At 40.6% G+C, this 21,104-nt stretch overlaps 1 protein-coding gene across 4 annotated transcripts in view; it reads left to right on the top strand.

The window, feature by feature from the left end:
* The window catches only part of TENM2 (teneurin transmembrane protein 2), a 692,618-nt gene that overhangs the window by 663,168 nt on the left and 8,346 nt on the right, over positions 1–21,104 (top strand). For all 4 annotated transcript variants that reach the window (XM_068959701.1, XM_068959700.1, XM_068959703.1 and 1 more), the window contains 6 exons: positions 3,177–3,409; positions 4,931–5,085; positions 5,580–6,454; positions 13,479–13,654; positions 15,265–15,500; positions 20,076–20,372. In XM_068959701.1, coding sequence (XP_068815802.1) covers positions 3,177–3,409; positions 4,931–5,085; positions 5,580–6,454; positions 13,479–13,654; positions 15,265–15,500; positions 20,076–20,372 — 1,972 coding nt within the window. The remainder of the gene's footprint in view (positions 1–3,176; positions 3,410–4,930; positions 5,086–5,579; positions 6,455–13,478; positions 13,655–15,264; positions 15,501–20,075; positions 20,373–21,104) is intronic.

Genomic DNA, 21,104 nt, shown 5'->3' on the forward strand with positions numbered 1-21,104 from the left:
ACCCATCAAGAGTGCCTCCACCGACTGTCCTTACCTGGATGAATTCATTTGCAGTCTGCAAATGATTGTTTGTGCTGCTGCCTGGTCCTCATTTGCAGCTATAAAGCTTAGTTAATTTTTCAGGTGCTTAGAGATTTGTACTGGGCTGCTTTTCAAGTTGGTTAAATTTGAAGAAGAACTGTTCTTACAGTGTTGTGAATTTGATGCAAGTAAGAAAAGAGTAGGAACCTCGAGCTGGTCCTGCCTGTACTTGCGGTCAGGCGCCAGGCTCCCCAGCAGACCGGAGTGAGACTGCCCATGGTAAAGTGCTGCACTCCCTGGGGAGGGCTAGAAGAAGAGAGACTTTATTGGCAGAGGTCTCTGAGCAAAACTCAATGTTAGGGAAAAATCTTTTAAAACGCAGGTGCATTCCTTGGCTTCCTGTAGTTGAATAAAAGATTATAATGGCATGGACAACAGAGAGGCAAGAGATTATTCCTCTTTCAGATGCCAGTTTGGGAAATATTTTATTATTCTTTTATAAAATACGTACCTGTTTGGGGTAGTAATCTCTTAGTTTCTGTGGAGACGGTGAATGCACGTTGCCTTATAACAGTCCTTTGCCAAAGTTTTCCCATCTCTTTGTCAAAGTCCCTTCTTGTACCTGGCTAGTCTCCTGCTGCCCGCTCCCTCGCTGAGCCGGGGAGGAGCAGGCGCGCGCAGCAGCTCCGGAAGGCCGTTTCCCAGTCTGCAGGAAAAGCTGATGGCTGACTGCAGAGGGAAACTGCCCTGGAGGGGAGACCCGTGCAGAAGAGCAGGGCGAGCTCTGCAGCCGCAGCGGTGGCTGCATGAAAGAAAGCGTGGAAATAAGCCCACGTCCTACCAGTGTTCCTTACCGTGGTTTATACCTTATGCCACGTTGATAACAGTGAGACTTACGTAGTCTTAGCTGTAGTCCTAGCTGTAGTATGTAGGACTAGCCAAAGGGAAGTAGGGGCGTGCTCACTTAGGAAGGCAGACTCAGGCTGGCAAAATCATGCCTTTGGAAAAGGTAGACCTTTGTGGTCTTGCAGAGTGGCTGTGGCCCGTGTCAGCTGTGCTGGCAGCGGTAGGGCAGCTCACACGGCTGCGAGCGGCACGCACCTGTGCCTGCTCCCAGCCCTGACTGATACCTGCCTCAGGTCTGCCCTTTCTGCCAGCGGGGAGGTGCCACATTTTTTGAATAGCCAGGCAAAAAGCACTCCACTGGACACGGTGGAGACCCAGCAGCATCAAGCATGCAGCAGCAGTACCTAGTCACTGGCTCTTCTGCTGCTATCGCAGAGCCTTGAGCTAGGTTGGGGCATGTTTGCAGAGTGAAGTATGGCACAGCACGAGTGTCATAGTCAAGTTGGTTCGTTAGTGTTACGGAAAAGCATGGTGGAAGAAGAGAGAGCGGCACTTCAAAACAGTGACAAATGTGCAGGTGTCTGTATGGGTCAGCTATTTGAGAGAGTGAAGAAATACTGCAAAGGAAAAATACTTTTGTATGTAGCAAAGCTAGAAGATTAAGCTTTGTTTTAGAGGGCTGAGAAGGAATGTGATAGGAGAGTATAGAGACAAGGTGCAGGCTGCTGTTGAAGTTAAGGAAGGGAACTTGGGAAATAAGTACATTGTGCTCTAATCTCAAGCATGTCACTAGTCTCACTGTATAGCCTCGTCTACACCACTTAACCTCTCTGTGCCTCAGTTTCCTCCTCTGTAAAATGGGTATAATACCCATCTTTATAAAGTGCTTTGAGATCCATGCATGAAATAAAACTGCCAAATATTTTTTATTTTTTTTGTATTTTTCCATCTCGAATTTCTACACTCCTAGAGGCTTCAGCAGATGGTATTGCCTCTGCCTATTTTGATCAAACCAATCTCCTTTCCACTTTGGGCGGTTTTAGAGCAAAATTTTATCAACCTAAAATCATGCCGTGCCAAAGAGTGGCCTAGAGGAAGATAACTATAGACAGTGATATTTTTGGACCTCCTCATTGCTCCAGAGCTGGTCATGACCACATAAACAGTTGTCTTTGTGCTGCTGCTAGCCCATCTGCCAAAAGTGCCCTTCTATAGTTTCAGCAATGAGTCTGACCAAGAAGTGGCTTATTATGTCCGTCATAACTTACCTCAGTGTATCCTCACTCTTGGAGATGGGTACCTTTTCCACAGTACACTAGGAGTGTGGATATTTGGAGGCAAATACCTGTGATTACTGGTAATAATCTTCATATTTTTCTTCCTGTCTTCATTTGTCTATGTTTTAAAGCCACCATTGACCTTATTTATGTTCACCCATAGGCTCGAATGGCTGGAAAATTCAGACCATGCTTAAAATCCAACTAAATTGAGCTAAACTAGCCAGGCAAGATTTCAGAAATATTTGTATACTGCAGTTCTCTGTGTGTGAGTGTATATATATCACTGAGATTGACATTTCTCAATTTGCAGATGATTTACAAAATGTGACAAGCTGTCAAAAAACATAGAGTTTCATAAGAGAAGCAGTTTTCCATCTGAGCACCCATTCTAATCACAAACTGAGGACCAGTTTGTCAGTAACAGAGGATTTGGAGTTAAAGTCAGACATTTGGGGTCTCTCTGGTTAGTTATATAACCAACTTCATCTACCGTAAATGAGATTCTTGATAAGAATGAATGAAAACAAATTTGCTTTAGGAATAAATTTGTTATGCTTCTGCCTCCTACTTATACAAGACCTCACGGATCTTGTGGTGTAATATCAGTAACTCAGAAGCTGGTTCTTTGATCTCATTCCTACGATTTCTGCTTTCAAGGGACATTAAAAAAAAAAAAAAAGGCCAACAGGTAGACATAAGCAAAAGAGAAATGACCTGGAGCAGATCTAAAGAAGGGCTAAAGAGATGAAGAGGGAAGACTGCTGTGCTGTCTTTTTGGCTTACTGGGCTTCACTATGCAACGCCTGGGGTAGCTGGGAGAATGAGATGTGAGATGACAGTCCCTCTGAAAACGCTGACCAGTCCCTAATCAGATCAAGTCCTCAAACAGGACCCCACCTCTGTACGAGGGTGTCAGACTTTCTGTCCAGATCTCTGTATGTCTGATGCGTATCTATGCTCTGAAAGCCTGTCAAGTTTTTAGCCTGCTCAGCTGTTTTTGTTTTATGCTTTTTTTTTTTTTCTCTAAAGCAACAATCCTGCTCATAAGTACTATCTGGCCGTGGACCCTGTTTCAGGCTCTCTGTATGTATCAGACACCAATAGCCGACGGATATACAAAGTCAAATCCCTTACTGGCACAAAAGACCTAGCCGGTAACTCAGAAGTGGTAGCGGGGACTGGAGAGCAGTGTCTGCCCTTTGACGAAGCCCGCTGTGGAGACGGAGGGAAGGCGGTGGACGCCACCCTGATGAGCCCGCGAGGTAAAGGAAAAGAAGCTGGAGAAAATGATTGTATGAGGCTAGGCTGAATGTAGAAATAATTATCTGGCAATTAAATCACTAGTTGCTTGGTAATTTTTATTCTGTGCTTTAATTGCAGTGGATTGGCAAGTGTTCGTGCTTTGTTTAGTTAAAGCAAACTTTATTACCCCAACACTGAACGCTGCGAAAGGAGAACAGAACAGCAATTAGCAGGGTACTGCTCACTCCGAAAAGCAAACAAGTAAACTGGGAAACAAATGGCTGTTTGATATACAGTCTTTGGAGAGAAAAAAGTGCCTGCTGTGGCCTTTTTCTGAGTTTTTAATTCTCCTACTCGGTTTCCCCTTTTCCTTCACATGATAAAAAAGGGGTATGTGCCCCTCTTCAGTTTCTGATTTTTAGTGGAGAATTTTGAAAAGGATGTAAGGATTTGGGGATGTATTTATTTTTAAGTTTTTCTCCGTTGTTTCATCTTAATTGTAATCAGGAGTATTGCCATGTGTTCGAACATCTTTGATTTTTCTTTCAATGGTCAGAAATAATTAGATATAGTAGAAGTGAAAAAAAATGAAAGGTCCTATCTCTCTATCTAGGTAATAGTTTCAGTTTATACATAGAAAGCAGTATAAACAGGCCAGAACTGCTTGTCTGTTTTAGGGCATAACGTGTATCTCAGTGGCCAGTAGAATGATTGCTGCAACTTTTTAGGGCAAAATTCTTTGATCAGTATTTGATTTTCAGCCCAGGAAAAGGACAAGGCAGCGCACCAATTTAAAGCAGCATAAGCAAGTGAGAAAGAGCCTTCCCTCCTTAACGACAGGCCTCAGCGTCCTCCTGTTCCTCTAATTCATCGTCCTTCCAGTCTGCGCCTTTCCACCCTAAGGACTCCCGCTCTGACAGCCGTTGAATCTTTTTGTTTTTTCTAGGTTGGAAACACTTGTCCATCAGAAACACCAGATGTTCTTCCCATATTCCTTATAGCAACAGGTCAAAGAGTTTAGAAACATCCTGAAAGAATATAACTTCCTCTTCTTACATTTTCAAAATTGTTAAAGAAGTTTTAAAAGAATTATAAAAAGTCTTCATTCTCATTAGATTCTTGAAATACAGGAAGCAGGACCTTAATTGTGTGAGATTAAAATTTAGGAGATGCTTCTTTTTTTTCTTGAGTGTATGTAATACATCATAGAGCGTTTAAATCTAGAAATAAGCTGATGCATTCTGCTGGCTATTTGGTATGTTTTGGGGATCTATGGTTTTTTTTTTTTCCTTTCTTATTTTTTTCTTTAAAGCTGAAAGGATAAATCTTCTTTGTGCCATTTATTTGGTAGAACTACAGCTACTTGGAGGGCTCCAGGACGTGGGCTCGGAAGCCAGAGCTACAAGTTGGAAGGGAGGAAAGAACGGGGGAAGTGGAGGAAAAAAAAAATCACCATCTTGTAAACTTACTTAGCATGATAAAGCCTATCCTGAAGCTAGGAGCCAACCGTATTCACTGATGCCTGTTTTGCACACTTGTAGGAATTGCAGTGGATAAGTATGGACTCATGTATTTTGTTGATGCCACTATGATTCGAAAAGTGGATCAGAACGGAATTATATCAACGCTGCTGGGCTCCAATGACCTAACGGCCGTTCGACCTCTAAGCTGTGATTCCAGCATGGATGTCTCCCAGGTAGACTCTCACTGCCTTTTTTTCTTCTCTGCCTTAGAAGAGATGGGCATCTATTTTGGATGACTGCCTGGCCTCTCAAGAAATACTTTATGCAGCACAAGATAATAGCGTATGTGATTCATTACTGAAATGAATGAACCGTCTTTTTACTGTGGTTAACACAGGTTATTTACACAGCTATAGAGAAATAAGGTTGAGATAATGGGAGTTACTGTCTTAATTGCCTGTTTTTCTGTAATTATTGTAGAGATTCCAGAATGTAGCATTCATTCTTTGCACAGAAACACAATTAGCTAAAGTTACCACTGCACATAGCTTTAATGTTTCCGGAAAAGAAAATCATTGTTTGAAACAGTTGCAATTCATGACTTAAGTTTCATGATTTACTCAGATAACCCCCTCACTAATTTGCTGTTGTTACACATGGAATTTTAAGCACTAGAAGTGTACTTTTCAGTTGTAAGTTTTACAGTAATAATTTGTGCAACTCATAGGTACGGCTGGAGTGGCCTACTGATCTCGCTGTCAATCCCATGGACAACTCACTTTATGTCCTAGAGAACAATGTTATTTTACGGATCACAGAAAATCATCAAGTTAGCATTATTGCTGGACGCCCCATGCACTGCCAGGTTCCTGGTATAGACTACTCTCTTAGCAAACTGGCTATTCACTCTGCACTTGAATCAGCCAGTGCCATTGCCATCTCACACACAGGAGTTCTTTACATCAGTGAGACAGATGAAAAAAAAATTAATCGGCTACGCCAGGTAACTACCAATGGAGAAATATGCCTTCTTGCAGGGGCAGCTTCAGACTGTGATTGCAAAAATGATGTCAACTGTAATTGCTATTCTGGTGATGATGGGTATGCCACTGATGCCATCTTAAATTCACCATCCTCCTTAGCTGTGGCCCCAGATGGTACCATCTACATAGCTGATCTTGGAAATATCCGCATTAGGGCTGTCAGTAAAAACAGGCCCGTTCTTAATTCTTTTAACCAATATGAAGCTGCATCTCCAGGAGAACAGGAGCTGTATGTCTTCAATGCGGACGGAATTCACCAGTACACTCTCAGCCTTGTTACCGGCGAGTACTTGTACAATTTCACCTACAGCAGCGATAACGATGTCACGGAGGTGATGGACAACAACGGCAACTCCCTGAAGGTTCGTCGGGACACCAGCGGCATGCCCCGCCATTTACTGATGCCGGATAATCAGATTGTCACGCTGACGATTGGCACTAACGGGGGACTCAAGCTAGTCTCGACACAGACCCTGGAACTTGGATTAATGACGTATAATGGAAACAGTGGTCTCTTAGCAACGAAGAGTGATGAAACGGGATGGACGACGTTTTATGAGTAAGAATGTTTTTGGATATATTAAGCGTACATGTATTTTTCAGAGAGTAGTGACTAGGCCCTATTCTGATCCTGCTGAAATTTGCTGTAGGCTTTTCACTGCTGCTGAATAAGGTCTTTACATCTTGATCGAGTATGATATTGGAAATGATGAAGTGATTTCTCGATGTCGTCAGTTTTGCCATGTCCTTTAGGTGGGTACTGAACCACCTAGATTCCAGCCTGCCGTGCGAGGCCAGTGAGGAAGTTCACCCGCCTCCAACGTGACAGCTTGCGCACTGGTACTGCGCCCAGAAGCTGGGATTTGTGTTACCAGGTGGGGCCCCCTTATCAGCAAGGCTGCAGATAATTCAAATCCAGATCAGACCACAACGAGTGGTCTGTGGTTCCTGCTGAGTTGTCTCTGTCTAGGAATCTTAATATTACAGTTTCTTTTGGAACTCAAAATTATAAATCTTTCTGTTCAGGCTCATATATTACTCATGGTTGACAGAATGTTGATTAACTTTACTGATTGTTCGTTCTTGAGCCAAGTAAGGAAATTAGCTCCCTAGCTATCTGTCAGACCCCTAGTGTAACATACGTAATTTGTAGATAACCCAAAAGCACGTTGATGTTCATGGGAATATAGATTAAAAGGCGGAATTTCCTCTTTAAATGAAACTTATCAGAGATGAAGTTCAAAAGTAGATTAAAAATCTAGAAAAATTAGTTGAATTTTCTTTAGTAGTTATCCTATTCGTAATAATCTTATCGTCATCTATGGACAAAACAATTTTTTAACAGAAGCTAAATGATATAATGAAAATTTTGGGGGGGCTTTTAAGTCAGGCAAGTCTGATGCCCATTATATTCTGTTTGAAATAGTTAACGATTACTGAATATCATTTCTCAAACTACTGCGTAGAAAATATTAATAGGGCTTTATATTTCATTTTGAACTGTAGGCTTATTTTTAAGGTTACAGAATAAAAACAATTCGTATGTATCTCTAGTTTATTAATGCATTCATCTTGCCCACCACTTCCTTATTTTCTTAAGCAAACATAACTAATGCAGAAATACAGGGAACTGTGTTCAGTCTGACCGGAATATAACTCAATTACCATCGTACAGCAGTATTTTCCTCCGCGGCGTGTTTGGGCTCCTTAGAAAGGAAAGCAGTGCCCTCTCGTGGTCCGCCTCCAACGTGGCCCTGGGAATTGAACCACTCTGCCTTTTCTCAAACAGGCAGTGAGCAAGGACCAGGATTTTTTTTCTCCTTAATATTTTACCACGGCTATTTCCTTACCACACATTAATTACACAAATCATCCAGTCGTGTGGACGCCCGAAGGTATTACCTGCTGATTAAGAGCTCAAGTTAGAGTTCATTGCACCCGATGCTGGTGAAGTCTCACGTTGTTGCTGATGAGGTGTGCGTGCCCTTTTAGGTAGGCCTTTTTTTTTCCCCCCAACAGTTGAAGATTCATAAACTGCTATTAACTGTAGAAAATTAAAATAGTACCATAATTTAAAACCCTGCCTCAAACCAATGAAACATTAGAAAGGGATCTAAAAAATTACAGAACCGTTATAACTGGTAGCCGAGAGTCATGTGAGGTACTAGGTCGGCATGATTTATTAGAAAAATTGTACTGCAGTTGCTAAGTAAATGTAGAGGGGAACTGGTGTGATGTCTTACTGAGATGCCTCTCAAAATATAATTTATTGTGTTTATAGTGTTGACATATTGACCAGATTTTTTTCAAAAGTCGAATAAGAAAAAATGTGCAATCCTTGCCTCCTATCAGTGGATTTTAAGTACCGTACCTAGGTCCAATTAATACAGATTGAGGTACTGCATTAGATAATTGCTAAATTTAATAACGTGGTGGGGATAACTTACTGACTCCTAGATTTGTACATGAATTCTCAAAAGCATACAGCCCATAGGTGAGAGGACAGCATATAGATTTTTTTTTAAATCCAAAATGTCACAGTGCGTATATAAAATAAGCTATACATGGTGATTGTTATCTAGGTTAGAAAAAAACTGTTAAGTGCCATTCACAAAGGAGTTAAAAGAAGATATGTATCTCAATATGTGCATGGACAACCCAATGTGAGGGTTGGAAGTTGGCAGTACGCACCGGAGATGCTCATTACAAAACGTTAGAAAAATAGAGGCATCTCCTTTAAGCTGATCATAGGTAGCTGACTCCCAGTAACTCCTTAATAAGCTCTGTCCTTCGAAGTACCCCCACAGTTAAGGTTTTTGGTAGTAAGATGATGAGAATTATTTAAATCAAGTTTAGGAACCTTGCCATCACAGTCACTCAATACTGGTTTCTGTTTTATATTCCTTCTTTGAAGCAGTTTCAAGGAGAAAATTCAGCCTTCATCATGACTCTATTTTCGTAGCTATAAGTTAATATCAATTAAAGATGAAAGAAATACTGAGTCAAGGAGACTTTGTACAGACAACAAAACTGCTTTCTGTGCCATTAAATTCATACATTCATACAGAGATAAGCACTACCCAAAATTGTTGATATGGCAGCTGAACTGAGAAAGAACAATATTCTTCCAAGTAGTAAAAAAAAAAAAAAAAGTGTATAGGCTAAAGTTTAGAAACACTTCTGAAAATTTTATTTCAGTGCACTTATATCAAACAGACCCTTGAAGTGCAGTGCTATCTTATTGGGTATATACCTCTCTTTTACATAAACTGTATCCTGAAAATGCTCACAGGATTAAATTTGTACATTGTATATAGATGTATATGTATGTATGCATGTGTATATACACACAAGCACATACACAAGCAATTTTAATATAATATATATGTGTATGTGCATGCACACTCTTTCTGTATGTACTTTATATGTATATGCACACATCATTCATACTAGGAGTAGGCGAGCCTCCTAAATAATGTAACCGCTAACAGCAGGCTCGCACAGGGAAAATTAAGCTTAGTTTGGGGCATGAAGAACAGATCTTTGAAGTGGTCCTCAGAGGTATTGCACTTGGCCTTTGGAGCATCCTGAGAGAATGCTGCTGTGTTCTTCTCGAATCAGCTTGTTTTCATAAGGGAGAGAGAATAAGAATATGTTTAAAAGTATGTAGATCTGCACCTTGCTGTTCTCTGTGTTAGGTAAAAAGCTGCCGTTCCTCCTTTCTTCAGTACGGAATATGAACCTGTCCAGGCTAATCCCACGGGCAGGCTGGCGAGCAGTAGCATTTCAAACCCCAAAGGCCGCTTTGCCAGCCGTGAAGATTGCATAAGATATAGAGGTGCTGTAATATTGGGCATGGGACAACATCCCACGGTGTCTGTCATGAGCCTGCTGAAGGGATGCCCGGTTGTTCCGATACTGGTGGCTACCTGAGAAGCTTGCAAACAAATGTCCAAACACGTCTCAGTTGCGGGACGGTGTCTGTGGCGTCCCCGACGTGCCTTTGTGGGGCAGGCCAGCACGCGAGGGGCAGCGCTGGCCCTGCTGGCTCCAAGCTGCTCGCCTCGGACCACCAGGCTGGAGGCACCCTCTCCAGAGTGCAGATCAGGCAACAGGTGCAATGTCCTTGCAGAGCCCAGGTGCCTTATATTACACAGGTCTGTAGCGCAAACTGCCATCCTTGAAATCTTTACCCACTCTGTCAGATTGGGTTGCAATCAAGCAATAAGTTAGAAACTTGTTAGTGGGCACAGGGAGCTACCGATGTTTAAGATACTGCGATTAATAAAGGATCCATTCACCCTCTCCCCACTTGTAATTTTGTTACGGTAAGAATCCTAGATGAGCGCATGTGCTGGATGTCTTGGCTGAGGTTTGGATGCTACCTCTTTCTTCAGGTTTACAGCTTAACAAATTCACCTGTTGATGTTGGTTGCCCGCCTTCAAAAAATGTGTGTTAGTCTGTGAGCTCCTCAGTCTCCTGCAGTGCCTGTTGTGTCAGTTGTCTGGTGTGCTGCCGTAGGTGAAGCTCGCCCATCTTCCATTTTCTTTCCCGCCTCTTGAACAACACAGTAGGAAGAACCTGCGATGAAACCTCAAGGTTATTTTGTTAATGAAGTCAGTAAGGAAAGCTCTGTAATCGCAGTGTATCCAAAATCCCCCTCTTTTAAAGATACAAAGATTGTCTTATCAAATCTGATTCATCTAGCCTAATGCTCTGTCTTAGACTGTGATAGGTAGTAGCTGCTTCAGAAGAAGGTACAAGAAGTCCCAGACTGATCAGTTGCAGTATATTTTTCACTGGAACCTTTTTTTTTTTTTTTATTCAATTAGACTTAGGTTCATGTCATGAAGAAGAAAGGTGTATAACGTATCCATTTAGTTCCTATATAACTTTCATTTTCTTATTATTCAGATAAATTCAATTTTTTGTATTCTACTAAGCCCTTGCTCTCAAGAATATGTAAGTTCAAAAAACACCTCAAGAATATGTCAATTCTAAGTTATGTAGTACATAAGTATATTCTGTTTTATTTATTTTAAAATTTTTGCCTTTAAAGGTTTTTAAAAATAGGATTTTATTGATGCAGTGGCTTAAGAAAGAAATGCCTTTGTTATATATCAGTATTGCATGTGAATATATCATTTAAGTAGTGTTTTTTTTATATCTTTAGCTCGTAAACTAAATGGTCTGCGGATCTTTATGGAGAGCATTTGTGTATGTATCACTTTGAGCATGTCCATCAGTTGGCTATAAACCTTTTTAATATCTGCCGTTTCCATTTCCAAATAGTGTGACCGGCACTGGGAAGCACGCTCCGTGGTGGTGGCAAAACACTGATCTATAGAAATGGTTTTAGAATATCTTCTTTTTTTTTTTTGTTCCAGTCTCCATACATCCTAATCTATATTTACTTTTTATACTGCCTTTGCAGTTCAAGCAGATATTTTCAGTGAGTAGCCCACAGCAATCCCCAGGACTTTTTCCTGAGTTAATTACAAAAAGAGCAATGTGAATGAGTAGTTTAAATTACTCTGTCTCATTTGCATTACCTAACATATGCTTGCTAATGGGGAATTTCACCTGCCGTTATTCTGAATGTTCACTGAGCTCTGTGTGGTCACTCTGAAGTCACTTACAGACTTTTCTAGTTTTGTCCTAAATAACATTGTCTCTTCTGTAATATTTGGCACCTAAGTATTCTCTTCATTCCCCTAATAATCACTAAACATAAAAATAGTCCACATACAGAATCTGAGGGCATATCCCATTGTTAATCTTTTAGATTGTGGAAAGTGTCCGTTTTTTGTGCCTTTGCTTTTCCTTTCTAGATGGACATTTGGTTGAACCAAGTTCTTCCTTCATCTGTGCTTTGTCGGTAGTTTTCAATACTTTTGGTGAAGACCTTTCTGTAGACAAAACCCATTCACAATTTACATCAAGATACTATCTTTCAGTCAGTATCTTGTTGATATTATCCAAAAATTCTTAATAAGTTCTAATGGGCAGAAATGTGTGACTTGCGTTAAGAAAAAACGTGCCACTTGATCTTTATTTGATCCTAAACTGCTTAAATGGATGATACAACATGTCATTGGTCCCTGTTGGCCCCATGGTGCTTTCTTTAATTGATTCACTTATGTGCCTAGTACTTCTGTTGGTTCTGGTAAGACTTTTTGGTCCACAGGTGATTGTTTTTTCCTTCCTTCCTTCCCAAAATTCAGTCAAATGGCTGCAACTATCTGTAATGGCATGTTTTCTATTTGTATTAACTGAGGAGCCTGTTTTGTATATTAATTCTGGAGATACGCTATGCAGTCACGCTTTGAGGTTTCTTAACTTTTGTTTGTTAAAAGCCATATTGAAAGCACTAAGTTTATTCTCACCTTTGGAGCTAAACAGAGACTTGCAAGGAAATCATCTAGCTTCGTGATACTACTTTTCTGTTACACTCAGGCGGTTCAATGGACTGACCGGTTCTCTTGCAGGCTTCCCTTTTGCTGGATTTCCACATTCTAAGGATGGCCCGTCGGTTTCAGTCTCTTCCTAATCCTTTCCCTTAAAATCTGCATCAAACTTTTTTCTCGCCACTCTGCTACGTAGAAGTGCATGCGCTTTGGTAGTGGCTGGGTGGGAAACTCTTGCACGAGGAGAGAACTGCAGCACCTGGAGTGTCGGAGTGGAACACCGATTTTGTGTTTCAGGTCCCTATTTCTTGTCCTCAAGATCCATGAGATTGCTTCTCTAGCATGTATGTCTGCAGAAACACAGGCTACGAAAGGAAACGGAGAAAGTATCATTGATTTCAGTCAGCGTTCCCCCCCTCCCAACTTTAAACCTCTGAATAAACCTAACAGCTGCTCTGAGATTCCGTAAACTCATGAACAGCCTTTTTAAAATAATTTTTATTTTTGTGCCTCTGGAGCACTAAGTTCATCTGCTAAGGTATATTTTGAGTGCTGACTGCTGCCTTTCATGCAACACCAGCTTGTCCTGTGCTTTAACTTGTCGTCATTCATCTTTATGAGCAAAAGATTGACCCAAAATATAGGGCAATACCGTAGATGAGACCAAAATGAAGTTGTTAGCTTCTCAGGCTGATGTCTTTTTTAATGTCTTGTGGCAGATTTAGTCCTTGGCATATCACTTAAAGCCGTACTTAGTAGTTTCCACTGAGTACACATTTGCAAATGTGCAGTGTATACAATTGTCTGTTGTGGTACTGTTATGATTCAACTTCCTTAGAGTGAAATGCAACTTCTAAAATACAGATCGGTTTACTAATTGTAACTGGCTGAACCAAATACCACTCTGTATATCCATTAACAACTTCATTGATTCAGAAAGGAGCTAGCCTGGATTTACACTGGTATAGCTGAGATCAGGATCTCTGAAAATTATTATTTTGTCCTCATCTACCCTCTTTTCAGCAACAGAGGAATAGGTATGGCCGGGATGTTCTTGAAAATCTGTTTCATTTGGGGTTTTTTGCAAAAATGTGGTGCATAATTAATACATTGAGTAGAAAAATGAATATATATTTATCCTCATGCTTTTTTGCTCTCACTAACTTTTCTATTAGCTATGATCATGAAGGGCGACTGACCAATGTAACACGTCCCACTGGAGTGGTAACTAGCCTTCATCGAGAAATGGAAAAGTCTATTACCATCGACATTGAGAACTCTAATCGGGATGACGATGTCACGGTCATCACAAATCTCTCCTCTGTGGAGGCTTCCTATACAGTTGTTCAAGGTACCAAAGTGCACTTCTCAGCGCATCTCCCAACCACACACATAATTTGCAAAAGTAATTCTCGAAAGATTCCTCTCATTAGTACAGTTATGAGCTGGGGGAAAAAAGTATAAGATTTGCAAGAAAAACTCCCATAAAACTGACTCTTAGAATGACAGGTCTTCAGGACAGGTAAGACATATTTCAAAATCGTACTTTGTGTCAGATATGAACGGTCGTTATCTGCTGATGTAACTTAGTTCTGCTGTTGCCTCTTGTGTCAGGTTCACTTTACCCACTTACACGTTTCTCTGCACTTCAGTGCAGAATCAGGTCTGACTTCACTGTCACAAAGATACAGTATGATTGATAAATGTGGGCTATCAATGTAAAATCCTAGTGGATAAAGAGGCTCAGGTAGCCTTCTCTTACAATTAGAAATGAAATCTTCCAAATTTATACACTAACCATTTGAGTAAAATGTAAAACAAACAGTGCAGTGGATGATCTTCTGCCACAATTAGCACATCAGAGAACATTGTTATAGCCTGAGTATGGCAGAAGAGATGAGCAACAAAATGGTTAAACGTTTGTGCAGAGCTTTCCAACACAGCCCAAGCGTTGTGTCTGATGCAGTGGAAACAGCCACAGTTATCAAAGATAGATTGCAAGGAATTTGGTGAATGATGTGGTTATTTTTTAATTAAGATATAATGCCACTGGAAGAAGAATATCATCAGTGAACAATAGTCTCCTCCTGATATAAATGTCAACGTTTATAGACTATTATACCATGACGTGTCTGGTTACAAAGACTCTATTTCTCTAATACCAGATGATTAATTATGCAGATGCTATCCTTTTGCCAGACAAATATTGATGCTTTGGTGACAGCTGCACGCTGTAGTGCTCCATCCAGATCGTCTGAGGATGGACTTGGCTGTGTCAAACAGCTGGAGAATTGCACGGCCATAAAAGTACTGGTCTATTTTTGTAACTTTTATCAGAAAGCACAAAGGCCAGGTGTGTGATCGGCTAGTACGGCTCTTTTGTGGTAGAGTGAAGAACGACATCCAAGGAAAGGACTGTGGCTGCTAGCTGGTATTGTTGGAGCCTCCCACCATGAGGATTTGAGGCTAAACTATAGTTCTGATCCATGCATCTGCTGGGAGGCAGGTTTTAAACAGAGACAGAAAAAGAAGAGGGGTTACCTGTTCACACTCAAAAAGAAGCCAACAGTCCTTTTTTTTAACCTAGAGTTTAATGGTTTGTTGTTTATCCAGCAGTTCAGTTTTCAGGAGATTTTGTTCAGATTAGAAATAAATTACACAGTTGAAATATATCAGTGTACATTTTGATTTACGATTAAGACTACAGGCAAAACATAATGGAGTGAACGTAGTATCTCCTGGAGTGAACGTAGTATCTCCCTGCAGGCTCACTGTTGCACTACTGTTCTTTACATGAATCAGTACCATCTGTAATTTCCACCATAGCACCACGTAAGTGGTAATTGCAGGCTGACTTCATTTAACATCAACAGGAGTGCAATAAAAAATCAATCGAATTAAGCTATATGTTTTCTTTATGACTGGAGTAGCTAAATTATTTTCTTTTCGTTATTGCTGTAGATCAAGTGAGGAACAGCTACCAGCTCTGTAATAATGGTACTTTGAGAGTGATGTATGCCAATGGCATGAGTATTAGCTTTCACAGTGAACCTCATGTCCTGGCTGGGACTGTAACTCCCACCATAGGACGGTGTAATATTTCTCTACCAATGGAAAATGGTTTAAACTCCATTGAATGGCGTCTGAGAAAAGAACAGATTAAAGGCAAAGTGACTGTGTTTGGAAGAAAGCTCAGGGTAAGTAGAATCTGCCATAGCAATAATGATCTTTTCTCGTGTGTGCAGACAACTTGCCGTTTTGAAGGACGTGTCTCTTCTATTCTTACTTCTTGAAAGCATGCAACTCCGGGGTTTTCTTTGGTGCGACAATCTTCTCTTTATTTGGGAGGCCGGTTAAGTACGTGGAATCATCTGCTGCCACCAGCTATAGCAGTTTTATTACAAGAAGTGTGTTAAAAGAGATTGGTAAAAATACTGAGATTCCTGTAAGTCCCTCTGGTTACGAAGGTGGCAGAGAGAACAAAAGAAAACAAAACTGACCACTCATCTTTTAAAAGACATCTGTGGCATGCTTACCGCAGTTAATCCTGTGAAGCAAACACAATTACAGCGTCAACGGTTACGTTCTACTTCCTCTCGTTCCCCCTGCATTTCAGTGAGGCAGGCCTTAAAAAAAACACGTGTCCCAAAAAACACGACTGCAAAGCAATTGCCATAATTATAAAGTCATACTCATAGGATAAGAAAAACTCCCAGGTCACGTAGTCCATCCCTTGCCAAACTGAAGATCAGCTGGGTCCAGATTAATGCCTTTCAGTGCTTATTATCCTGTTTTTCACCCCTTTCGCTGGTTGCTTCAGTATGCACAGATGGGGAAGGGCTCTGGCAGGCTGGGCAGAAAAAGTCTGTCGGGCTGATCTGAGTCCTGGTTCTTTCAGTAATTCTCTCAACATCCTTGGACGTGGGCTAAAGCTTTTTATATTCAAGATGATCATATTAAATGCAATGTAAGTAATCAACTACTAGGTAATTTACAAAAAATAATCAGATAGGGTGTTAAATTTTCGTATTTGCCTGTTGCTTAACATCTAATTTACAGCACTGAATTAACAATAGTCTTTCCTTATTCTCCCAAATCCTCCGAGTAGTATGCACCTATTGGTGTGAGGGGCAAGGTTAGACAAAAAAATTGAATGAGATTAGCAGCTAATCCTTAATGACTAAATTTCACGGCTGTGTAATTGATTTTTGATGTGTTGACCTGCAGAAGTTGATTGTAAGTAGAAAATACATCAGCTCTGCATTTTGACTAGGTGTTCAAAATAAAAATAAATGGGACCCTAAAATAAAATTCCTGTAATCCTCACCCTCAATACTGAAAACTTAATAGAAGTATTTGTGGTAATCAGCTGGAGTTAAACGTCTCAGAGCTGAAACCTTGCCTGAGATGGATTTCCTTGCATCATGTTTATGCAAATCAAAACACTGCTTTATCTAGCAGCACCTCAACATTTAATTGTCTGGTGTTAGCTCCTGTAACAATAATCACATATCCATTTAGCTCTTTTAAATGAAAATCGCTATGAGATTATAGCAGGTTGAGTGGACTGAAAATGAAATTTGAAAATGAGGGAGAAAGCGTAGAATTTATTTGCATCTCATTTATTCTAATGCATCTTTATGAATTGTTTAGTGAATGAAATAGAGCCACCGCGCTGGCAAATTGGGAGGGCGCAGGTGGCAGGCAGGGTAGGCCCTGGCAGCTGGGGCACGTGTCGGGCAGGGCTCCTGCAGGACCAGCGCAGCTTCCTGAAGGCCTGTGCGGAAGCATGCGGAGCTCTTGGCCGAATCCCAGATTCGGGATCAAGCGTTAGCGAAAGGTACCGTTATTACATGGGAGTTGCGTCTTACAAGTACGCGCTGTTGATTTTCCTTCTTGGGGTCACTTGTAAGTATGGGCAGCGCTGAACGCGAAGCAGAGAGCGAGTGCAGCCCCTCGTCCCAGGTGAGACGGCGCAGTCAGTCCTTGGGGCTTTTTACCATGTACAGCGAGAAGTCACAGGCGCCCAAGCAGGAGTCTCCCAGCCTTAAGCGGGGACCTTCTCTCCCTGCGAGTGTCACGCGCCAAGGCGCACCAGCCTAAGAAAAGGCACAGCAGGATAAGTTTGTAGTAGGTTTGCGCTTACGCAGCGTGCCTGGTATGACAGCGGTGAACCCTTGTCGGGGTGAAGCCCGAACTCCTCTTCTCCCGGCAGCAGGTACCGGTGCTTCGCCCGCACCTTTACGCCTGTCTGTGCTGTGGGGGGCACGTTTCGACTGTAGGTGTAGAGCGTGCCTGGGTGGCCTTCGTTATGCCTAGGAAGGAGGACCTGTACTTCGTCTTTACGTTAACCTACTTACTGTCCGCTGCTATTTTATGAGTAGCAGGTTCAGTGCCTTGCTAATATTTTCATATACATTCTTGACAAAAATTCCATACTGAAGATTTATTTGGTGCACTGCAACATCACTTAAGTGATTTCTTTTGCAAGACCCTTGAACCGATGCGTAGAGGGGCTCTTCCCCCTTGTGACTTGTTGGGTGACAGCAAAAGGGAAAAACAGATGCAGACATAGGTAGCAGAACAAAGGCGAAATAGCGTGCTAGATAATCTTCAGTCATGATATTCGTAATAGTGTTATTAGTGTTCCCAAGAAGAGTGGGAGTTAGTCATTTTGTTTGGGTTTCTATATAATTAATATGACACTGCAATTACACTCTGTGGTTTTACTTATTTTACAAATGAAAATGAAGGTACTGAATTATCCAAGCAGGTGCTCCTTTATTCTCCAAGTAATGTTTATGTGTGTGCATCGCTCTTCTGGGTCATCATTTCAGAAAACTAGTACTTTAGTACTCTGTGGCAAAAAAATTAATAACCTTAATAAAGCTTTTGAGAAAAAAGGAGGACACCTGGAGTCAGACTTTCCTGCGTGCAGACTAGTTACTGTGGTGGGGGGAAGAAACCCAAAGAAGCCCAACAGCTTTACGAAGCTGTACAAGTTTTTAAAAACAAAGTTTTTAAATGTTGCTTCTCAATCTTTTTGAGAAAATCTGCCTGTCCTTAAGAAATCAGGATCTTTCAGACTAATCTTTTATTTTAAACTTATGGCTAACTGTTTTTGAGTAGTTAAAGCTCTCTCCTGCTTTCCCCAGACCTCTGTGAAGGACAGGGTTTTGGTATGTCTCTGTCATCAGGACTGAGTTTGCGTGTACAAAACAAAAATAACCAGTTGTGAAAGTGCTGGTGTTGAGTTTGGCTTCCATAGCTGTATTCCCATTAAAATAGGATAGCAGAACATGAGTTATGTTGCCAAGATATTTTTAGAAAATACTCTATCTTTTTTTTCAATCAAGAGAAAAGTTTCCTATGTAAAACCTTGGGGAAAACCTACAGAAAGAGCTTTTTATAATGATTGCCCACTGAGGAAATGAAAACTATTTTAAAGAGCTAAGTTTTATTAATGGAAAAGATTAGGATAAGGATAATGAGCGATAATTTAAAATAATTATTTCTTTACAAACACAAAATTGCATTAATTTTTAAATTGCTTTCTGTATAACTGAATTCCGACAGAGTAGGATGGGATGGGAATTGGGTATACCCTGCCAGTGAAAATATCTCCAAATAACTTTTATGTCCTCGAGAAAGGCTCAGGATTAATTTACATATTGTTTGATGTGCAGTTTAATTTTGGATAAGAGAAAACGTTGCTTAATCAAAGCTACTATAAAATATAAGCTGAAGAACAAATTCCCAGAAACCGATGAATTCTTTTAAAGTAGTCATTGCTGTCAAATGATATCTAATTTGAAGGCTTCTCCTTTATTAATGACGCGTCTACAATTAAATTGCTTAAGAAGCTTTATCAGATTACAGCGTAAGCCTGAATTCTGTGGCTCAGCCTCCAGTGAATATATTTATGTATCTCTTATTGTAGTGTTTTCACTAGAAACCTCTACGTATCTTATGCACCTTTCTTTCTGTTTTGCTAATATATTAAAAAAAAAAAAACTGTGGGATTAAAACTCTTCATGCTGTACTTTGATTTGGAAATTTTAACTGAAAAAAGTAGAAAGTAAAAAACATTTTACTTAACTATTTAGAACTTTTGTTTCTCACTTCTTGTGAAGGACATCATGCAAAACACTAGCTGTCCAAATTTCCCAGCCTGTACTATCAGGTCTTCTAAACAGAAGAAATCAGACATATATCCCATGTGACTGGGTTGCTGAGGGATCTGCTAAATGTTTGGAAAGTAAATAAGGAAAATGTTAATGGAAGGGATTCATAGGCAAGGTGTGTCAACTGCAGAACTTAGGTGGCTAAATCTGAACAAAGATAAAAAATTATACATTTTTCTATCGTACTTGGGGTCATAGTAGGGAAAAAGGCTAAGACCTACTGATGTCAAAAGTAGAAAAATTACTTCCATGCAGTATCATTTGTCTGCTAAATGTTAACAGGCTGCTCTTTAAGACCTAGGTATGCAGTGTATCTGTCCCTTCAGACACTAAGGGAGCCCCTGTCTGAAGGCCACAGCCAGCCCATGTTGCAGGGAGAAGGGAAATATCCCAGTAAAACACTCCAAGTAACATCTTTGGAAATACCCAGAAGTGGAAAGTGTAAGCCTGTTAATATGAAGACATCCTACAGTTTTTGAACATTTGGGGAAATTTAGTTCTCCTTTATGCTTACTGTTTTCACTGTGAAAATTCATATAGGTTTAGTGCTCGCTGGTCACTGAATACGGCCTTCTTTCGTTTCACTAGGTCCATGGAAGGAACTTGCTGTCCATCGACTACGACCGGAACATACGCACAGAAAAAATCTATGACGATCACCGCAAATTTACACTGAGGATAATTTACGATCAACTGGGACGTCCTTTCCTTTGGCTACCCAGCAGTGGCCTGGCTGCTGTCAACGTGTCTTACTTCTTCAATGGACGACTGGCTGGGCTGCAGCGGGGTGCTATGAGCGAAAGAACAGATATAGATAAGCAAGGCCGAATCATATCACGCATGTTTGCAGATGGGAAAGTCTGGAGTTACACCTACCTAGAAAAAGTAGGTGATGTTGTTTTAAGCTCTGACATGAGCTACAGAGAAACAGTACTACTCTGCTTCGTTTTAGGCTCTGTACGTAACACACACACACAAAAATGACCTAAAGTATTGCAGCTGTTAAGGATCCCTTTGTGTCTGATCTGGAATGCTTATATTTTTCAATTAGTCAACTGAAATTGACTGATTTTTTAATTAGGAAACTCTTCGTTCATGGTTCTTATCTTTTGATATTTCCCTGCGACCGAAATTGCATGACTAAACCTGACAAAAAGTTCAAGTAGAAACAGGTAGTTCATCTCTAATCATTATTTATTAAATAAAAACATGGTATTGCATTTTAATTAGGCTAATTAAGACACATCAGTCATGAAACTTTCTCTTAAATCCTTAAAATCACATATCGTTTTCCCCTACCCATCTTTGAATGTGTTGCTCTAAGCCAGAGTTGTCATTCTCTGCTTAGTTTCACTTGTCTCGCAGTAATAGTCGTGATTTACAACTCTAGAGTAATGAGAAATCAAGTCATTTATCTGACTCCTCTGCCTCTCCAAAAAAAAAAAAAATCCAACTAAAAGGAAGGTACCCGAGAGATTGATACCCTACACTTTCCTTTCAGCATCAGCATATTGATTTCCGAGTAGCAGCCCATCCTCACATCTGGCAGTCTGTCCATCTTCCTGAGCAGCTATGGCCCCAAACTAATATGTTTATGTCTCTTTGTATTATTTTAAC

Source organism: Struthio camelus, chromosome 13, assembly GCF_040807025.1.
Source record: "Struthio camelus isolate bStrCam1 chromosome 13, bStrCam1.hap1, whole genome shotgun sequence".
Classification (NCBI taxonomy): Eukaryota; Metazoa; Chordata; class Aves; order Struthioniformes; family Struthionidae; genus Struthio; species Struthio camelus.